Below are 20,145 nucleotides of genomic sequence, written 5' to 3'. Positions count from 1 at the left end.
GTTTGTCCCTGTCACGTGGTCACTCACATAAACTATAGGAACTGAACACGTGGTGAGTTTCAAAACCGTTCACTTATAACTGGTCCTGGTGACAGCTTTAAAGTGACAATTTTAAAAAAACGTGTTACAATGATGCCAATTCTACTAATTTAGTGATTTATGCCCTGAACAAATGGTGAAGACTCCTTGAATCATTTACTTAAAATAATAAAAGTATAAGAAAATGCTAAATGCTTAGTCAAGTTGCCCAATCAAAACGGTCCACATTACATAAAGAATATTATTGAAAATATTAAATGAAAAAAGTGTTTACTGACTTTCTTAATATAAAGAGAAAAATTTCATAAATAAGGCGCTTTACCCTTATACACACATAGCTTACTTAAAACAGTATAAAACATAAAACATAAAGGAATAATAAAGGATACTCCAATTGTAGCAATCTTATTTTATTCCTGGCGGTAAACCGCCCCCCTCAACACGCTCCGATCCAAAATGTCGGTAAAAGTTTTCTTAACTAAATCGCACAACTCGGCACTCTCTTCAGCAGACACTTCCAGACCTGTACCTCTTTGACTGTCAAACTGACTAGCCAGAGAAGCTTGACTCTCGCAGATTTTCGCTAATTGCATCAGCAGGTTAACTATGTCGTTAGTGAGAGGAGGGAAAGCCTCGCTGATCCTCACCAGACCTGGCAATACGGGCTTGAATAATGTCACCCTATCAGAGCTTGATATACCTTTAACACAAACAATATTAAGCATTTTCCTATAAAGGTGCCTAACTACAAACCTCCAAGAAGGGCATATAATAAATTTAACGCAGTGACACACAAATTCATGCTTTTAGGCAAAGCGTATTGGATGGAGAGATGGGATAACAGTAGAATGGCGAAAATTTGCTTGTTGAGGCTGGGTTGTTGCATTAATTCCTGTACAAAGTCGAGGCAGATATGCATTGAAGGTACTCCTTTGATCACCACCTCCAATAAACTAGCTGGGTAACCCTATAAAAGAATTTGTATAGAACAAATCCTATACAATGTGAGCAAAAAAATGGGTAATGGTTCAGAGTTTAGGAATCTAGTTCATATTTCAAACTAGTGATTTTTTGTTTTTGACTTTTTGAGATAATTATTTGAGAACATAAAATGGCCGATGTCTCAAAATAGTTATTTGTTTTACAAGGCGAAAAAGTAGCACATTTACTGCCGCAGCGCTATTCATTGCCGAGTCGAAGACGAGGCCATGAAGAAAGATGAGGCAGTAAATGTGCATTTTCGCCGAGTCAAACACATAATTTTTTCGCCGATTATTGTCAATCAGAATAACTTTTTATATTTAAGTAGTAATACACTTCTCCTATTTCTAATAATGAAAACTGTCCACCTATGATGTACCTACAACAATAATTATACCTGTTTGGTTGCTATGATTACGATCTTAAATAGACATCTTCAATAAGCCAAAATTGACATCTAAAAGTTTCGTCAAATTTATAAGTTGATTGCCGGAGCATGTAGACTTGTGCGAATGCAATTAGATGACATTGAAGATATGGGCAATAAGCTATTAGTTTCCCTTCCTGATACCAAAACGAAGAGACCGAGATCTTTTGTGGTATCAGAACATCTGGACATGTATAGAAAATATGCTTCTTATCGTCCTTCTGGATTTGAAAGGCGAAGATTTTTCTTCAGATATTGGAGGGGTAAAGCATTAAAACAAGTTATTGGAATTCATAAATTTGGTGCTATGCCACAAGAGATAGCAACTTATTTAAAACTACCAAATGCTCAGAAGTACACTGGACATTGCTTTAGAAGGACGTCTGCTACTTGGCTTGTTAATTCTGGAGCTGACATCACAATGCTAAAAAGACATGGAGGATGGAAGTCCACAAGTGTTGCTGAAGGCTACATAGAGAATTCAGTCGAAAGCAAAAGTGTGATTAGTGAAAAAATTCTAGCGAATATTCCCACCTGCAGTGACAGTGGGAAGAGAAAAGATGAAACTTCTAGTTCATCGGTGTATTTGAAAAATAGTTCTAACGAAGTGAACGACAAATCAATAATAATAGAAGTATGTTCTGATTTTACTGTTAATGTTTATAAATAATTATATATACTTTTAATTGTTTGACTCCAAAAATGTTATAGTGTTTGGTGTTTTTTCTTAATAAATGTTAAATTTTATGTTGTGTAAACGATGTTATATTTATATTGTCCCTGCGCCAGGTAAGCGGCAGTAAAAAATGTTTACTAGGCAGTAAAAGTGGTTGTTTATGTGACACTAAAACGACAGGTTTACTGACAATCGGCGAAAAAAATATAAACTATAATTCACTAAGTCAAAAATAAAAATGTCAATCACACTACTTTGATCGCAGTAACAAAGAAGCTCTTTAAACATTTTCCATCAACTCTTTAAACAACATTTCTGTGAAAACCTTACTTGAAAATGCACCAATTTACATAGCATAGTGTCTGCAATAAAAACTTGATGCAGGTAGCTGCAAACCAACGATCGGACCTCCTGTAAAGCCCATTGTCTGCCGGGTAGCGTTTTATCTTCTTCACGCTCGAGAAGCGTCTCTAGTAACATTTGTACTGCTGCACTTTCCTGCACACAAACCCCCCAACTTAACCTTAAATACCCTAGTACCACTCCATAATACACCAGATAGAGTGCCTGACAAAGAAAAACTACTTTGGGGAAAAATAATTTATTAACCATTACAACTTTTTTTGTGTTTTAAAATTTCTGTAGGGGTTAACATTAAGTCTTTGGAACACTTAGGACAATGCCACTGTTTTGCATTGGCCTTAACAACGGTGCTACTAGATTGGCCCTCATCAACCTCCTTTTTGACTTCTTTCAGACGACTATCGCAAAACTCTTCGTGTTGCATAAACTCAAACAGCGTCCGGCCAGTTAAAACTTCTTTGCAGTACTTGCAGCTTAAACCGGTTTCAAACAGTTGAACTTCTAAGTTGTAGCTCCAGTCCTCATCCGTTAAACTATCAAAAACGACATTTTCCGTTACGTTAAACCCTCCTTTACTATGATTGGGTGTCATAACATATTGAGGGTCGAATGGATTTTTGTCTTTCTGTTTAACTAGAGAGAAACTATCTGCAGAAAAAGTGTAAAGATCCTTTAAATCGGCAGGAAGAAGTCTTTTAACGTTGTAGGCAACTTCAGAGTTCATATAACTTAGTAACTCCTCAGTCAAATAGAAGATTTCTTCTTTGTCAGGTGGTTTGTGCTGAGGATTGTTCAGCTTGAAATCCAATTTGCTCAGCCACTTTCGCCTTAAGGCTAATGCTTTCATAAGTAAGTTTTTACCTTGCCCCACATACGGGACATCAAGGGACAGGAAATCATCCACAACAAACTTGGTTAGTGTGTTGTTAGCGGCAATAGTGCGCCCAAATAGGAACAGGGTTTGGATACAGGGCATTCTCATTGTGTTCACCAAATACACTTTTTTGGTCTCCAAAATAGATTGAAACACCAACACTTGATGTTTCTTAGAAATGGGTCTCTTGCTAAAGTAACCTGCCGGAGGTACTTCAATTTCATCGTTAGTCAAAGCCAAAACTTCCGGATTCGTAGCAAAGTAGCTCAACGGTCTTAAAAATACATAGTTTTTATTCTTAGTGTGATATAGGCGTTCTGAGACAGTTTTTGAGGAGTTATGTTCGTCTTCCACCGCAACTTGAGGGTAAAAACCACTAGTCAAAATCAGTTTCAACAACATCAAGTCTTTGAAACTGTCAGCTGAAGTTTCGTTCAGGAGCTTCTGCATTCTCTAAAATACAATCTTAATCTAAAACTGGTAACTAATATTGGCAAATCAGATACCTTAAAATCATTAGCGATACGAAACTCTACGTCACGGAGATCAGTTTTCGAGTCAAGTTTATCTTCACCAGTTTCAAACATGTCATATTTCAGTTGTTTTCTCTGTCTACCTCTCGACTCATTCCTAAGTTCATACTTTAAGTGTTTCAAATGTTTGAGCTCGCCATGTCTAATAGCGCGTTCACTACTTGACAATTCTGCAATTTACAGTTTTAGGTAACCATCTAAACCTAAATCAATGTCCCTAAAAAACCAAACTAACCTTCGTCAATTTTTTGTAACAGATTTGCTTCGGATAAAATATCTCTAAACTGTTCTAACAATTTAGTGACCTCATAAAACCGTTGTTCTTCTAGACATCGCTTTCTACTCCAAATACGGGAGTTTTGTGATTTATTCTTAGAACCACCTTGCACCGGTCCTGATAGATGTTTTACAGTTAACCTAGAATTGATTTTTATTGTGCAATTAAAACGAGAATTGATGGTAAATTAGGTTGGCATAATGGTAGACTGTGAGACAACTGGGGCCAGGTAATTTCTGTCATCAGTTTCTTGTTGCATGAGAGTTGTTTTAAGTTTGTTTTTGAATCATTTTGGAACCGTTTAAGTTAAGCGAATTAGATTATATGTCTCTTAAAAGAAAACAAATTTTAATCAAAAAAATCAATAAAAATCTTATGAACCAATTTTACCAGTATTGCCAACATATAATTCAAAATCAGTTCCTTCTTTTTACAAAGTAAATAAGGGGTAATAGTAAAGGTTTACTATACTAGAAAATTATTTTGTTTTAATATAAAAATTGATAAACACTAATTATAAATTAAAGTAATGAGTTCTCATTACTAAAACTGTCAACTTACCATTCTTTATAATAACTCAATAAACTGATAGGATCTCCATGATTAGAATCTAAGGGTTTCCGTAAATTTTGAGCCTCAGAATCTCTATAAGCATTTTGAGTTAAAGGACTTTGTACACTGAGAAGTGATGCCAACGCCAACACCGAATTAACATTCCCAAATATGGTAGACATTATTAACATTTTACCAATAGACAAGTCCACTGGCAACTGGCTTAATGCATCCCCTAAGGGAGTGAGAGACAAACAGTCTTCGGACAAACTTAAAGCCCCTAAAAACAGTTTGGTAAAACTAGCATAGTTGCCAAATGAACAAAGTACCGGCAAACTTTAATTTTTCCAAACTTTCCTCAATAGCTTTGTTGCTGGGTTTTTCCAGAAATGGAAAGTTTTCAATATCGGTGAGACCCAAGGAGATCATATGCAACACAAGGGAGTCCAAAGGGACTAAATGAATTTCTGCAGGGGTAAACGCCTCAAAGTTGCTGAAATCTTCCTCAGAGTACAGACGGTAACAAATTCCAGGACCTGTTCGACCAGCTCGACCACTTCTTTGCTTTGCACTATCCTGAGATAAGATAATGAATGATGCTACAGTTTTTTACATAGTAAGTATGGTAAGTAACCTGCGAGATGTTGGCTTCACTGAGTTTACTGATACCTAAAGTGTTGTAAACCATACGGTTGCATTTGCCAGAATCAATAACAAATCTGATTCCATCTATTGTGACCGACGTTTCGGCTATATTAGTGGAAATAATGCACTTTCGGATTCCTTCCGGAGGGTAATCAAATACTTTATCTTGGTCTTCCAAGGACAGGCTACTGTGTAATGGTAAAACTATCCAGTTTTTCTTGTACTGACTGGAAGAGTCTTTGATTCAAATAACCACAATACACACTTGATACTGTTTATTTTAAATTAAATTTCCAAAAGTTACAGATATTATTGAACCTTCCTCAAATAACACTTCAAGGTGATATTTGGGATTCAAAAGCATTAAAATAGAGATATTTCATTTATTGGAGAGCTAAAAGTTCAAAAATGATATGTTAAAGACTGGTAGGTACTACAATTTGTTGTAACTACTTGCTCTTCTTTCTATTGCTGCAGTAATAAAACTACGCTTATAAGTAAGCAAGTACCTACTGTAATGGGTGAAAGGATCTATTTTCCTTATAAGGGTTTTATCTATGATAGTATTTGTGATTCAAAGCTTCATACATATCGCCTCCGTGGCGCAATTGGCTAGCGCGTTCGGCTGTTAACCGAAAGGTTGGTGGTTCGAGCCCACCCGGGGGCGGCAATTTTTTTTTGTGACAAATTATTTAGTAACAAAGCAGAAAAAAAAATAGAATTCTCCAAAAGTCCCAACTTTTTTGGGTATTTATAATTCAAAACCACAAATATGATTTTTTTTCTGTTTGACATTCGTTTTTTTGTCAGGAGGTATTAAAATAAGGATTAGTTTTATACAGATTGTCAAATAATAATATAAGATACACATAGTGAGATTCATAGAAAATATTTTACTTTTTGTAATCCCTCAAGTAAAATCTCTACAAACTTCTAGCTTGTTTCAAGTAAAGAAATCTTTATGCTTATAAATCTTATTATATTATAGATTATATGTTCAGTGTTCACAACTTCTTGAAACAGTGTTTAATTTAAATAAGGCAGATTTCCACCCACCTGTATTCTGTAACTGCTTCAGCCAAAGTTGATATTTCTGAGTAACCATTCAAAAAAATCAACACATCCCCTTTCTGAGTAGGTAAATATTTCTCATCAATCATTTGTAGTATTTGCAAATAAGGAGTGCAATCAAATCTGTCACGTTTCTTTTCATAAGGGTCTCTCACAACTGGCCTGTAATGTATTTCAATAGGATAAAGTCGGCCAGGTACCTTAAAGTACCAAACAGTGCCTTAGAATCAAAATTACTCCACCAAAACCCAAATCCCAGTGACATTACCTCAATCACTTGAATATTTTCATCCTTAAAGTAGCTGCTAAACAACTCAATATTAATGGTTGCAGACATCAAGATCAACTTGAGATCTTTACGTTTATACAATACACATTTCATGATACCTTTAAAAAAATTACTAAACATCAAGCCACTGTTAAAGAGAAATGAATTACCAATAAGAAAATCGCCATGCAAATGCCTTTCATGGACCTCATCCAAAATAATCACATCATAAGAATTTAAAGTTTCCTCTTCAGATGCTTGCCTTAGCAGCAATCCTTCAGTCATAAAAATCACATTAGTATCACTCCTTTTAGACTTTTCAAATCTAATTTGATATCCGATAGTACTTTTAAAATCACTGAGAGTCTCATAAGACACTCTTTTAGCTAAAGAAACACAGGCAATTCTTCTAGGTTGGGTACAAACAATTTTTTTATAACCTGCCTCCATGACATATTGAGGAACTTGGGTTGATTTGCCACAGCCTTAAGAGCAACTGTTTTGTTACAGTATCAAGATAGGGATATAGAATTCTTACCTGTGTTGCCTGCAATAAGAACTACCCTGTTATCTTTTAACTTATCAATGATATCCTTTTTGTAATTGGCTATAGGTAGATCTGCCTGACTTTGTCGCAATTTCTTCAACTTGGCAAACTTTGATTTTTGTTGGAAGTCCTGGTACACTCTAATGACCAACAGAAACTCTTCAAAATCTTCACGAGTTATAATAAACTTTTGACCAAATTTATCCAACACTGGCAGTCTGTCCCATAAGATATCAGTGGAATCATCAAAATCAATATTAAGTAAATGATGACGATTTAAAGATGGGTCTTTGGGCTTTAATTTTTGAATGTTTAAATACTTTTGGTAGAATGTCCAAAACTCCCTTGTCTCTTTAATACTGGCATGTTCCTCTAAAAACCGTTGTAATTCATGTTTGTAGTCTTCGATTTTCTTTGCTTTAGGGGTGAACTGTGGAGATTTGGAGCGAGATCGACGTCTTTTACTTTGATTTTTATAGGGACTGTTTCTTCTAGAGCGCTTATCTCTTTCAGTCCCTTTATTCCTTCTACGATCCATTGATGTGAGTATGGTTACACATATAACTTGAAACACAGTTCACCTTCCCGGTATTTGTAATTTAATTTAACAATTACTGAATAAGTAAATAATAATAATAAAATACATGGGAATCCAATGTTGACTGTTATAAAAGTGAGGTTATAAATCTAGTGTTTATCATAATAATGACAGTTGTCAAGTCAATGTCACGGAAGAAGAAATGTTCTCTTCGTCTAACTCAAATGATTAGACAAAGACATTCAAATTTGTCAAGCCTAAAAATCATGAAAAACGTCACCGCACAGAACTGCAGGGTTTTTAAATTTTAAATAGCACTATTTCAATGTATAAAACAATAGCCAAAAACTACAAGACGCAGGTAAGAAAAAACAAAATCATAGTTGTATAGTCAGTCAAACACTCGCTCTGGTGTATTTGATTTTGAATTTACTTACCTGAGCCGCCACAGCTGCTCTACATAGTTCTTCTCTATCCGGCTCTATCAGTACTTGTCCGTGCGCATCCAATCGTGGATTAGCCTGTAAATGTTGATTGAGCTGGCTGCGAGAAGAAGCAAGACTGGCTCGAAGTACTCTGAGTACAATAGCATAAACTGGGGCGCATCGAAAAACTTTTTCATCGCATCGCATAATCTTAATAAAAATAAATTCATAAAATCCTATTAAGAATTTACTTTTGAAACTCATTTACTTGTAAAGGATCATCAGCCACATCAATTCTGCTCATAGAGGTTAAGTCATCTACTAGACTTCTGACGGTGAGGACCCACAAACGTCGTGGCAACACTGTATTGAGTCTTAGCCATACATCTTTGTACAAGTCTTGAAGGTAGCGGGGAATGTTATTTCCGATGACTTTCCTATAAAACTTACATTCAGTTTTAAGTACTTTCGCAGCCCACAACTTACTTGGCGTATTGAGTGAAGCTTTCAGCAAAAGGCCAAATATCGATGGCTTCCACTTTAAGCATGTTCTGTAGAACTTGCGCGCATCTACGACAAATCACACAAAATGTGGAAATTTATAAAAAAAAAAACATTTACTTAGAGGGTTTCGTTTCTATCTCATTAAAAGCGGAAACCACCATATACTCGTCAATATGGACTGGTTTCTTCTCCACGTTTATAGACATGTCATCAAGCCAATCTTCAACTAAAGTAAGGTGAGGAAAATGTGTTGCTAGGAGTTTCAAAAGTGGCCCAAATAGACCTGAAAAAAAAAAACGCTTTTACAAACCTTAACTCCAAACAAAACAAAAACTAACCAGAATAAGAACTTTGATCTTTTTGTGCATGATGCAGTAAATACTTGATTGGCAGTTCCGACATAAACTCGGGAGTATACTGTTTAATTTTTCTGCCACTAGAAGCTAACGCCTGTGCGTTAGTTAGTCTGCAATCTTCATAAAGCAGGAGATAGTAGAGCAACAGGAGTTGTGGAGTAAGACTTGTGTTATCCACATATACATCTTGATTTTCTGCGTTCAGATCGAAGTCCATGGAGAAAATTGACTGTCTGTTGTCAAAGTACTGGCCAAAAATAGAGCTCTGAAAGACCTAAAGACAGCATTTACAGTTGTCCCATAGCACAGATTTCAAAATACTTGCCTTTCTGATTTCATTCTCAGTCAACGGCTTGTTAGTGTGTTCCACCGTCTTTGCATTGGGCAGCATAATGCTGTTGACGTACACTTCAACCAGCATTGGTAGAACAGGATGTAAGGGACTTACGCTGGCGCAAATCTGTTTGTAAATCCAATTTTTAATGTTGACGTTGTGTTTGGCAAACGCGCGAGATTTCAACAATTGATGGATGCAGTGGATAGGCAGAAACCCTGAAAATTTCAATTTATTTTCGTAATTTAAAGGTTAATATAGATTTTACCAGTCATGTTGGCGCTCAATCCTTGAGTAACCGGCACTTTAACAGCATGAGCTGTGACCACCTGTTCAGTGAAAATTTCCTGTGTAAAAACTTGCTTCATCCTATTCATATTGTTATGGCGAATAGCAATTTTCATGCCTAAAGTAGCACAGGTTAGCTCGCAGATGGCGCTAAGCTGCTGACTGTGAAAATGGATGGCCATAAGAAGTAGCATCTCTCCAAATGACGCAGTCACACCACTGGCGGATTCAAAATATGCCTCTTCTTTAACCAACCATTGCACCTAAATCACCAGCATACTTAGAAACGTCAAATGAGCGTCATAATTCGCGAACAAACCCATTCGATGCTGCGCCGCTCGTGGTCAGGTTGAGACAGTAATGAAGGGCAAGCAATTAGCATACAAAGTCCGATAGAAACAAACCGAACCCCTGCAGGAGTTGGATTTGGATGTGATGTTAGAAGTTGTACTATGAGGTTCACTTCATCATCTTGAAACCTGACAACCACATTACAACAAAATGTCTGAAATGTTTTAACAGAAAAACCTCACTTAATTGCCGCAATTCCTCGAAGCGCACAGTACAACCGCAAAAGAGCCGACGCCTGTACTACTACACTGTCAGGAATCTGTCCTTCAGGTGACGCACTCAAAATCTTCTGTAATCTCTTCAGTAGTTCATCTCTAAGCTGTTGCAAAGCGCTACTAGAAGCTTCTCCTTTCTTTTTTTGACCAGTTCTAATGAACAGGGCAATCCAGTTCCTAAATAACCACCCAATCAAACCTAATAAATTCTCAGACAAATTCAAAAAACCTTATTGTCTGGTCATTCCCTAAAAGAAGACCACTAACAAAAGCAACCATATCGCTCTCTTCATCTTCTTGTGTGTTTCCCAATGACAACAATATAGCCAAAGCTGGCATTCGACACAACTCCACACATTTAGATCTTACCGTCAAAGATTGAGAAGGGTTCATTTGACACAGCAACCCTATTGTGGTTGCTCTGATTGTGCTTGAGATGGTTTCTTCTTGTTTTTCTCCAGTTTGAATTAAGTAGGTACAAACTACAAGAAATTTTAGTTGTGTGGAAATGGTGTCATTATGGTTACTTAAAAAATAAAATGTGATCTACAAGCTGAAGTACAGCTTTAGCATAATAAAGTAAAAAATACTGCGCAGAATTTCATCAAAAAACAATATTTATGCTATACCCTCATACTTATTCCCCCAAAAAAATAGTTTATTACTTTATAAAAAGTTATTCTACATAAAGTTTAGGAATACCTTCACGAAAACAATCAGGAAAATTAGCTACTACTCTACAAATGATTTCAGGGCCATTGTGGACATGTAGCAATGTTTCCACAATTGTTACTACATTTAAGGTAGTGGGTAGTTCTGCCAAGGCAATACACACTATATCAGACAATTCTTCTGCAAATATGTCATTGTCAAATAGCTCAGAAGATTTAATGTAAGAATCTTGATCAACTCCTTCAGTGTTTTCCTGGATTTGATATTGAATAAAGAGTAATTCACCTGCAAAAATTATATTATGAACTTGATTCAAATAGTATAAAATATAAAAAATAAAAATAACTCAAAAGTCAGTCTTCAGACATAATAACTGTCAAGTTAAATAATTCTTTACTCACCTAACAAAATAGACAGTCTCCTTGTCATATCACTTCTCTCATACTCTAATGCCATACTGGTATTGGACAAGTTACCTATCAAAATTGAGTCATTATGATTAGTGTTTCCTTTTTGTCTCAGCTGTTGTTCTTTTTTGACATCAGTCTCCAGTTTGTGAAAGTCAATGCTTAGTAAAGCCACAATTGAGTTTACCAGCTCCATTCCGCTAACAATCGTTAAAATGTTTACTTTCATGTTAGTGCATGTTTTCGAAGTGTCCAAAGGTGAAATTAAGCCCATACGAACCAGGCAGGGTAAAACAGGTCTAATGTCACTTTCAGAGCAACCAGCCAGCTTATCCATATCCACGTTTTGAACAGCCGTAAAAACTGTGGAGTTGACTCCTTTTTTGAAATTCATCATTGTGTACTGTTTACTAGTGTAAATTGTATACTGTATGATACTGTACTAGTCACAAACTTTGTTAAAAATCTTCATAGTATGTAATAGTTTATCACACAGACAATCCATTTCAAATTTCGGATATAGCACGGATTGAAAGCACGCAAAAAAAAACGTTTTTCTAACACAAATCCTAATTATTGTAAAAAAAAACAATTTTAAATTAAAAACCTAAATACAGGAAACTCAAATTGAGGATTGAGGTTATGTTATAACAGGTAGCAGTCAGTAGCAGTAGTCTATAGTTGGTCATGTGATCTCTTGATTAACAAATTTTCCTGATTCCTCGTGACTGACCTAATGTCAATCTGATTTTGCTGGAATTTACTGTCGAATGTCAACTTTCAAATTTGAAGTTTAAAATTGTAAACACAAACAGGAATTGTTTATTGTTTCCTCAAGTTTTTGGATGTGATTAGGGTGAACATTCCATTTTAACCAGTCTCACAGGCCAGTCTTGTCTTGACTGTGTTTGGTAGGGTTTCACTGTATTTTTTGAAGAGAACAAAGAACCGGAGTGTCAAAAATCCAGCTGAATTAGAATTTTACCCTCATCCTACACAGATGGAACAACCTGTGTTGAAAAATGTGGAAAGTGGTCATCTCATTCCAATTATCAAAAGTCCTGTAAGTGGCTTGTAATTGTTTTGTCACACTCATTATTGATGTTATGTGATTTTGTGATTTTCAAGAATCAGCTATTATCTTGAGTTCAATTTCTTAATTTCAGTTTGTCATTGGGAGGGGTTTAACCAGTGACTATGTCATACCTAATAAAGTAGTGTCTAGAGCACATTGTAGTTTTGAAAAAACTGTGGAGGGTTGGGTACTTAAAGATCTGGTAAGTGCATTTGTCTTTTAAATAGCTTTACACTATCATTTGACTATATCAGAGCACTAATGGTACCATGGTAAATGATGAAGTCTACAAAAGTGTTGTTAGCCCTGTATTGAAGCCCAATGATGAAATATGCTTGGGATATCAGGAATATACATACAAATTTATGTTGGACTATCAGAAAGGTACTGATTCTCAAGTGGAAAAACTGAAGAATGATGAAATCCTAATGGTAAGTATGTTTTTTAGAAAGTTTTTGTTTTATGTTTTATGCCAAATTTAATATCTTTCCAATTTTTTTTCAACTGTCCATTTTATTAAGTAAATACTAAAATTTAATTAAAGTTAAAAAATATTTTTACAAGAAACCCAAAAACTCTTGCCAGGCATGTACCTAACACAAGTTACACTTTGCCTGTTTGAACACAAATGAGGTAACTTATTTTGCCAATTCATTTTGCTAACCCTAGATGGTGTTGAGTCAGTTAGTTTTTCCATAGCATTGTTGCTTGTATTTCTTTCTCAAAACATTCAAGGTCTGAAAATTTAATGCTTAAAGATTGTTTAAACTCACTTCTATTTTCAACATATTTTACCAGAGTGCTTTTATAATTCTCTCTTGTTAAATTCTATTAATAAAACTTGAATTTAAACTCCAGGCACCCAATAACAGATCACCAGGGACCCTAAATAGTTTTGATGAAAATGGTATTAGTGATGATGTGTTGAATAGGCTAGCTGATGACATGTTATGTCCTATTGAAGCAGTTGTAGATAAAGCTTTGGTCAGTCCTCCATCAACTAGTTTGCCAGTTAGTTCTCCTAATTGTAACACCAAAGACAAAGTACCAAAACCACCCTCTGAAGATGGACTTAGTACTATTCTGGACTTTGTGCTTGATAATCAGAATAGGATTGAAGGTGCCACATCTAACTCAACTGCCGCAAATCTTCCTAGTACTAGTAATGGTAGTTCTTCATCCTATCAAACTGCAAACTTAGAGTTGAGACAGGCTCATCTCCAAAGAGAGCTTTTGAAAAGAAAAAATGAGGCTTCTACAAATATTCAGCCTAACAAACAATCCCTTAGTTCAACCATTATAGGTAAAAATCATGTAAATACTGTGGTTATGAGTACAAACAATGAGTCAAGTTCTTTGAATGGGAATAAGAGGCTGAAACTTGATACTGCAGCTGTGCCAGTGGTGGCAGTTCAACCAACAATTCCACAAAGTTATCCAAGAATTAAGATAATAAAAACTTCAGACGGAAAATTCTACTCTACTATACAACAGGTGTTGCCAATTTCTGCAGTAAATCAAGCCCAAAGCACTAGGCAAATAGAGACACTGCCTTGTGAGGCTGGTCCAAGTACATCAGTCACTGAAGGTGAGTACATGAGGTAGATTTGAGGTCATAAACTGCCAAAATTTTATAAAATTGAGAATGTTTGATTTTGCATTAGAAGCACACAAAATGTTTATGTAACTGATTTTATTACTGACAAACAAATAGGCGAATTTTCTTGACTAAACCACTCAAACCAGGTTAAGATTAAACTTAACCACTGAATTTTCCTTGACTTATGGTCTAAACCATGATGTTAAACTTAACCAGATGACCTAACCTGCCTTGGAGAATGGTTTGCCTGCATAGTTAGGATTGTTAAGTTAAATTCGTGTCAACAGGAGCTGTTAAAAGTGTTAAGTTGTTTGTTTTGATTAGTATTATTAATAATTTAAATTTGTAATTGAGTGTTCAGTTTTTGTAAATGGCAAAGTTTTTACAATACCTACATACGAAGTAGCTGAAATAGCTTAACAGTTAAAAGTTAAAAACATGTATGAACCGTTAATAATAATTACCTATTTGTGTAATCTTTTTCTTTTGTAGATGAGAGAGTTTTATTTTTTGTTATTTTGTGACATGCTGATTTATTTTGTAAAGTTGTAATTTGCTACAAATATAAAAACTTCTGTTAGTAGCAGTTGCTGTTCTGTTAGTAAACAAATCAAATTTCAAATAATTCAAACCACTTTTTATTGATGTTTTTCGTTGACTGAGTTAATTACGACGTTACAAAAGTTACCTACTGTGAATGTTTGTCGTCACGACTTAAACTTAACTGCTCCAAAAAGTTTGATCGAGGAAATTGGCCTATTATTGGATTTTGCTACATCACTAATTTTTTAGTATGTTGTTCAGAAAATTATATGCCAGAAGATTTCTTTACACCAAAGTTTACATCAATTTATTGATGAATTAATTTACGAACTTTATTCATCCGTATACATATCATATTCTTATGGCCATATTACATAATAAAATTTTTGTTTCAAACGTCAGGTATATCTTTGTTGGTTTCTTAGATAAAGTACCCTAAATAATATTAATTCATTCTTAGTTGGACACTTTGTTCAGCTATTTATTTGTAAAGTTTTTGAGGCTGAAAGAATATATTTTCTAACTATATTCAATATTAGCAGTCGAACCAGAAAAACCTGCAAACGATGTTAAACCAACAGTTAGTGAAGAACCGGAGAAGGACAAAAAGCAAAACCAAACACCAGATCAGGTAAGACAGCACCCCTTTTACCACTACTTGACCGCTCTTCAACTTGTTACATTAAACAGAACCATTTTGACCAAATGGAAGACGAACTAACGTGCACCATCTGCGCCAATCTCTTTATTAAAGCAGTCACACTAGGTTGTTCGCACTCCTTCTGCCAATACTGCATCAGTACGTGGAAGAAGAAAAAGTCGGATTGTCCGATTTGCAGGAAAAAAATGACCTCGACCATCCGCACCCTCGTATTGGATAATATTATAGACAAAATGTTGGAGAACGCTCCTCAAGAGATGCGCGATCAACGTAAAGAGGCCATGGCTGAAAGGATAAAGATCGAAGCGGAAATTGAAGCTGCTAAAAATCCAGCGGCTGGCAGGAATACTGCCAGAAGAGGTCGCCCTCAGAACAATAGAGCGGCTCGTAACCCATCAGGTAGGTAGAAAGGTATGGTCCTTTTTTCAACTAAAATAAATGTAAATTTTCAAACAGGCATCAATTTAAGTTTAAGCTTGAGAGGCCAATTTAAATATACTTTTTCAGCCTTTTTCTAAAGGATAGTAATCTATTTCTAGTTTGACGCTTTTAGTACTGATTACAGGTCCGGCAAGAATCCCTACACCAGATCCAGTGACTGTGATTGCATTGGATTCGTCATCCGAGTCCTCAGACGCCTGGGATTACGACGAGGATTATGATGACCATTCCCCAGTATACGACCTTATGGATTTTGGGATGTATAATAGCGCGTACTACGGCGGATATGGAAGGTAACAAAAGATTCTAAACTAGTACAATATCGAATTTGAGTTCGTTAATGTTGTTGCAGATGTTATAACTGTGGAGATCGGGGACATTGGGCAAATGGATGCCCTTATAGATAAAATAAACCATTCAGTTTTGCCTTGATCATTTTTTCATATTCAAAGTAACTTGGTACAGTTGTGTTCATAAATCCGTAAACGGCGGGTTCTTACGTGTCAGTTTTGCTGACACAGTTTAATTAATTAATAAGCGGCGCTTGGTTAACACGTTTCAGTGTTCTTAATTGCTGAATCAGTTGGTCCAGACATCATACAAATCAAACGGAAACAAATCACAATAGTGTTCTCATGCTTCAGTTTGTATTGATCATCCAAACTGAACCACAAATAGAACTAGTTTTCACTTTTACAGCAACACTGACAGGTGAGAACTCGCCTCAAGACACGCGTTTTAGGCCGCATTTGTTTTCACGCTGCATGGAGCGAGCAGAGCGTTTTTGACGTCACATGGCCTAATTTAATCATCATCGTGACGCCAAAAACGCTCTGCTTGCTTTAATTGAGCTTGAAAACGAATGCGGCCTTAGACTAGTGTAAATCAGTCTATGAATTTGTCTTGTTTGGATAACATTTCTTGGGATTTTCGTCCTTTTTAATTAAAAATCAAACACAGAAGGGGGTGTTTAGCCTGGTATCATTATTAATTTATTAAAACCAACGTTTCGTTAGTCACTGCATGCCTTTTTCAAGGTTATATAAAACTGTAAAAAAGGTGAAAAAGTTTGACGTTAAAACTCCTATCTGCACAACTTAAAAACAAAACTATACCAGGAGGCGAACTCCGTAACGATGTAGGAAATAGAAAACGCATAGAAATAGACGAGAAAGGAAATTTCTTTCTATTAACTGTTGGTACTCTCTAAGCTATTTTCTATCACATTCGGCTGACACCGTCAACAAAAACGGGAACCTATCGGTCCTAAAAACATTGACTAATTTCTAGTAATAAATCTAGGGCTTTTACTTGTTTCGTCGTTATTAGGGTTAATGGCAAGTATCAATGACAATAATTTGAATAATTCTACATTTTTTACTTTCTTTTTCAGTAATTAATCATATATTTCAAAGTTTACATTCTAAAATAATCCGTTTTGTTGCCATTTTTGTTGGTGGTTTTATTTATTGTAGTTCTGTTGCTTCAGTTTCTTATTTTCTTGTTAGACCATTAATATTTCTCAGTTCCTTGTAAACATGTTACCAATTGTTATGCATTTTGTGAAGTAGGATGGGACTTTAGGATGTGTTGATGGAACCCATATAGCCATAACACAACCATTCCATCATGAACAGCTTACACCTCAAAAATAACAACTAATAGATGTATTAACACTTTAACTAAAAACTCAAAAATACAGAAAGGGGGTGCAAACACAATCAATTGGTTCCCAACCCAACCTTATTGATACAATGTTGACACTGACGGGCATAAAGGTTAAAAAACAAAACATTTGAATTTTAGAAGACGACGGAAAAGAAAGATTGACAAATACAAAATTTCATAGCCCCAAGAGAGATAAAATCTTAGCAAGACCTCATTTAGTCTTTCTATTTTGCACAACCCGAATAGCTACGTTGAGTGCCGATCTTTGCCAATCGAAACGTAGAGAGTACCATATATTACAATAGAGAAGGGTTTTCTATGACAGCAAAGAAATTTCCTTGCTATTCGTTAGAGAGTTCGCCTTCAGTCAGTCAAGTTAATTTTAAAATATACAATTTGTCTTTAGATGTCTTGCTGACATTGTCAGGAATAAATGGTTAGTAATTAGCAAAAGTCAGTAATACCACGTAATAGTAATCCTTGTAAAGCAGATTTTGCTGTAAGACGCCAAATGTCACAACTTAATGGTCTACAAATACCCTAAATTGCTTTAGAAGAAGTATTTGTACTACTTTATTTTGAAATTTGTAGCATCATAGGCAGGTTTACAATGTACAAAGATTGTCCTACTTTTTTATAAACACAACTGTACATATAATTGTGTAAATATTAAGCTATCTTGTGATAATTATAACAGGTTTTTTCTTGAACCTTTTCGGGATTATTATTGGGAAATAAAGCCCTTTCACTATTTAAATGAAACAAAGTGACAATAATTGACAGATGTATTGACTTTTACATTTTTCTTGTATCAAAAAATGTGTAAAATATAAATTAGTTTCACATCTGTGACATTTCTCAAATTTTATTTAATTATAAAATTTGTATTTTGTTTACCTGCATTTTAATTTTAAAAAACCTGAACAATGATGACATGATATATAACAGGAACATGATCAAATCTGACTTGAGGGACCAATATGTTTATTTTACAGTTTAGCTATATTAGTGGTCAATCCCTTGATCTGATTAACAACTAAAATAGCTTGTGATCCTTAGATTCTACCTTACATTACAGCATAATTAAAAGTCAAATTCACAATTTTAAATAATCTAGTGGTGTTCTACCAAAGACATCTTTTTGGTAAATATCAGCTCCAAGTCTCCTCAAATGTTCAAACACTTTTTTGCAGCCATTACGTGCAGCACAATGTGCTGGAGTCCACCCATTCAAGTTCCTACAATCACAGTCCAGTGTAAGTTCATTTAAAACATAATCTAACACTTTAACATTGTCTTGACTGGCTGCTAAATGTAATACATTAAAATCACTGTTGTTTCTGGCTTGTATGTTAGCTCCGGTTGCTACCAAAAATCTGGCCAGCTTTATATGCTGTCCAAGTATGGCTTCATGCAAAGGAGTATTTCCACACCCATCTTTACAGTTCAAATCTATGTGGTAAATAAGTTTGATTACAATATCTTTCTGTCCATGTAAAGCAGCAATGTGCAAAGCAGTTCTTCCATTTTTCGTCTTTACATTCACATTTAAACCACATGTTAGTAAGTAGTTGAAAACATCAACACCTCCTTCTCTAGCCAAAAGGTGAACACAAGACCACCCATCTTTATTTTGCATATTAATCACAGCTCCACAATTCACCAATTTTTTAGCAATGTCAAAGCTAATTCCAGGCTGTATTTTGGTGCAGGCTAGCATTAAAGGAGTCCAGTCGCCTCTTCTTAGTGCATTGACATCAGCACCATAACAGCAAAGCCTTAAAACACTATCTAGTTGGGTAAATTGGGCAGCTTCATGTAAAGGGGTTTTATCATCCTTGTTTTTGATATCTACCATCGAGGGTGTGTATTCATCTAAAAGGTAGTTTATGGTAGTTAGGTGGCCCAGTCTGGCAGCTATGTGCAAAGCTGTATCTCCAGTTTTTGGATAGGATATCGTACACCAATGAAAGTCAGGGTGAGCCGCTTTTAATTCTTGTAAACTGCCAATATCATTGTGTTGAACGTCTTTTAAGATCTTTTCTTTATCTTGATTTATTTTTATCATATTTTAGATTTGTGGAACTATCTGAATCTGCCTCTTCTCTAAAGTTACGGTACGGTTGTTTTGTTAAGCTTTGTTTGTAGTCATAGAAAACAATTATAAATCTAGAATCTAGGATCTCCATCTTAAAAATAGGAGGTCCAAGACACAAAATTTGACATTTCATTAAAAGCAGAGTAAGCTATTTTGGTAGGATCCGTCGCCGGAGGGAGACTTTTTCTAAAAATCACATGACCCCATAATTACAAAATTATACGCAGGCCACGTGAGTTTTGGAACATATCGCGTTCAGCGTTTAGATCCGAAAGAAAACGACTAATTACTAGTTGTCATTGTTGTGGTCACTATGACATCTATTTTGAATTTAAAATTTGAATGTCGTTCACTAAACTAAAGTACTAAAAAGTATAGTAAAGTTAAAGTAGTAAAGTGTCAGATTATGAACAAAGAGCAACTTCTAGCAGGTTTAAGTTTCCTAATCCCGAAAGAAACCCCGACTTATTTAAAGCTTATGAAAACCTTGTTGGAAAAGATCTAGTTTTTCCTACACTCGCCATGAAAATATTTATCAAGTGCGTATTGTTAAATTACTTTTTTGTTGATAAATAACTTATTACCTGGGTATACAGTATAAAATAGCATTACCAATAGCATGTTGTGGCATTATCTAATCTAGATGTATAATGTTTTCTATGTTTGTAGTTTCTAGTTTCATATGGGGTATGAAGTCAGTGAAGTGCGAGTAACGT

General features: G+C 35.3%; 4 protein-coding genes and 1 non-coding gene across 8 annotated transcripts; 2 read left to right on the top strand and 3 right to left on the bottom strand.

Moving 5' to 3' along the window:
• Positions 1-433: 433 nt before the first annotated feature.
• On the bottom strand, positions 434-11,987 carry IntS2 (integrator complex subunit 2). Its single transcript, XM_081976008.1, has 15 exons — positions 11,338-11,987; positions 10,967-11,221; positions 10,494-10,746; positions 10,232-10,441; positions 10,018-10,177; positions 9,679-9,961; positions 9,402-9,628; positions 9,059-9,350; positions 8,838-9,003; positions 8,703-8,786; positions 8,485-8,653; positions 8,229-8,426; positions 2,454-2,621; positions 793-1,006; positions 434-739 (listed from the first exon to the last, which is right to left on the bottom strand). Exons 1-15 carry the CDS (start codon positions 11,738-11,740, stop codon positions 450-452), a joined length of 3,372 nt encoding a protein of 1,123 aa, XP_081832134.1. The 5' UTR covers positions 11,741-11,987; the 3' UTR covers positions 434-449.
• On the bottom strand, positions 2,709-8,208 carry LOC145726781 (putative ATP-dependent RNA helicase DHX34). Its single transcript, XM_081976007.1, has 10 exons — positions 7,245-8,208; positions 6,877-7,191; positions 6,707-6,825; positions 6,424-6,638; positions 5,357-5,594; positions 5,052-5,298; positions 4,732-5,002; positions 4,129-4,310; positions 3,867-4,063; positions 2,709-3,813 (listed from the first exon to the last, which is right to left on the bottom strand). Exons 1-10 carry the CDS (start codon positions 7,789-7,791, stop codon positions 2,728-2,730), a joined length of 3,417 nt encoding a protein of 1,138 aa, XP_081832133.1. The 5' UTR covers positions 7,792-8,208; the 3' UTR covers positions 2,709-2,727.
• TRNAN-GUU (transfer RNA asparagine (anticodon GUU)) lies at positions 5,961-6,034 on the top strand. The gene has a single exon. It is a non-coding gene; the product is annotated as a tRNA-Asn (tRNA).
• A 140-nt stretch (positions 11,988-12,127) lies between the features above and the next one.
• On the top strand, positions 12,128-18,225 carry LOC145726789 (uncharacterized). 4 transcript variants are annotated; one of them, XM_081976023.1, is made up of 9 exons: positions 12,133-12,406; positions 12,510-12,620; positions 12,673-12,849; positions 13,277-13,325; positions 13,383-14,006; positions 15,101-15,192; positions 15,252-15,621; positions 15,788-15,956; positions 16,016-18,225. In XM_081976023.1, exons 1-9 carry the CDS (start codon positions 12,344-12,346, stop codon positions 16,068-16,070), a joined length of 1,710 nt encoding a protein of 569 aa, XP_081832149.1. In that variant the 5' UTR covers positions 12,133-12,343; the 3' UTR covers positions 16,071-18,225. The 4 variants fall into 4 exon arrangements, with proteins under 4 accessions (XP_081832150.1, XP_081832148.1, XP_081832149.1 ...); XM_081976022.1 differs by having other exon boundaries at positions 12,132-12,406; positions 13,277-14,006; positions 15,104-15,192; XM_081976021.1 differs by having other exon boundaries at positions 12,134-12,406; positions 13,277-14,006.
• Positions 18,103-19,548, bottom strand: LOC145726800 (ankyrin repeat domain-containing protein 16-like). Its single transcript, XM_081976043.1, has one exon. The coding sequence runs from the start codon at positions 19,397-19,399 to the stop codon at positions 18,428-18,430; it is 972 nt and encodes a 323-aa protein (XP_081832169.1). The 5' UTR covers positions 19,400-19,548; the 3' UTR covers positions 18,103-18,427.
• Positions 19,549-20,145: the final 597 nt, after the last annotated feature.

Source organism: Ips typographus, linkage group LG3 (genome assembly GCF_016097725.1).
Source record: "Ips typographus isolate SLU linkage group LG3, UJ_Ityp_2.0, whole genome shotgun sequence".
Taxonomy (NCBI): domain Eukaryota; kingdom Metazoa; phylum Arthropoda; class Insecta; order Coleoptera; family Curculionidae; genus Ips; species Ips typographus.
The sequence above is the reverse complement of the archived record's forward strand: the minus strand, read 5'-3'. Positions and strand labels throughout refer to the sequence as shown.

Coding starts and splice junctions, on each gene's coding strand:
- LOC145726781 (XM_081976007.1), bottom strand. CDS start 7,791: ATGGATCGTAGAAGGAATAAAGGGACTGAAAGAGATAAGCGCTCTAGA. Junction 5,299..5,356: donor GTGAAGCCAACATCTCGCAG/GTTACTTACCAT, acceptor ATCTTATCTCAG/GATAGTGCAAAGCAAAGAAG. Junction 3,814..3,866: donor GTATCGCTAATGATTTTAAG/GTATCTGATTTG, acceptor ATTGTATTTTAG/AGAATGCAGAAGCTCCTGAA.
- IntS2 (XM_081976008.1), bottom strand. CDS start 11,740: ATGATGAATTTCAAAAAAGGAGTCAACTCCACAGTTTTTACGGCTGTT. Junction 10,442..10,493: donor GGGAATGACCAGACAATAAG/GTTTTTTGAATT, acceptor GTGGTTATTTAG/GAACTGGATTGCCCTGTTCA. Junction 8,427..8,484: donor TGGCTGATGATCCTTTACAA/GTAAATGAGTTT, acceptor ATTTTTATTAAG/ATTATGCGATGCGATGAAAA.
- LOC145726789 (XM_081976021.1), top strand. CDS start 12,344: ATGGAACAACCTGTGTTGAAAAATGTGGAAAGTGGTCATCTCATTCCA. Junction 15,193..15,251: donor AAAACCAAACACCAGATCAG/GTAAGACAGCAC, acceptor TACATTAAACAG/AACCATTTTGACCAAATGGA. Junction 15,622..15,787: donor AGCGGCTCGTAACCCATCAG/GTAGGTAGAAAG, acceptor TACTGATTACAG/GTCCGGCAAGAATCCCTACA.
- LOC145726800 (XM_081976043.1), bottom strand. CDS start 19,399: ATGATAAAAATAAATCAAGATAAAGAAAAGATCTTAAAAGACGTTCAA.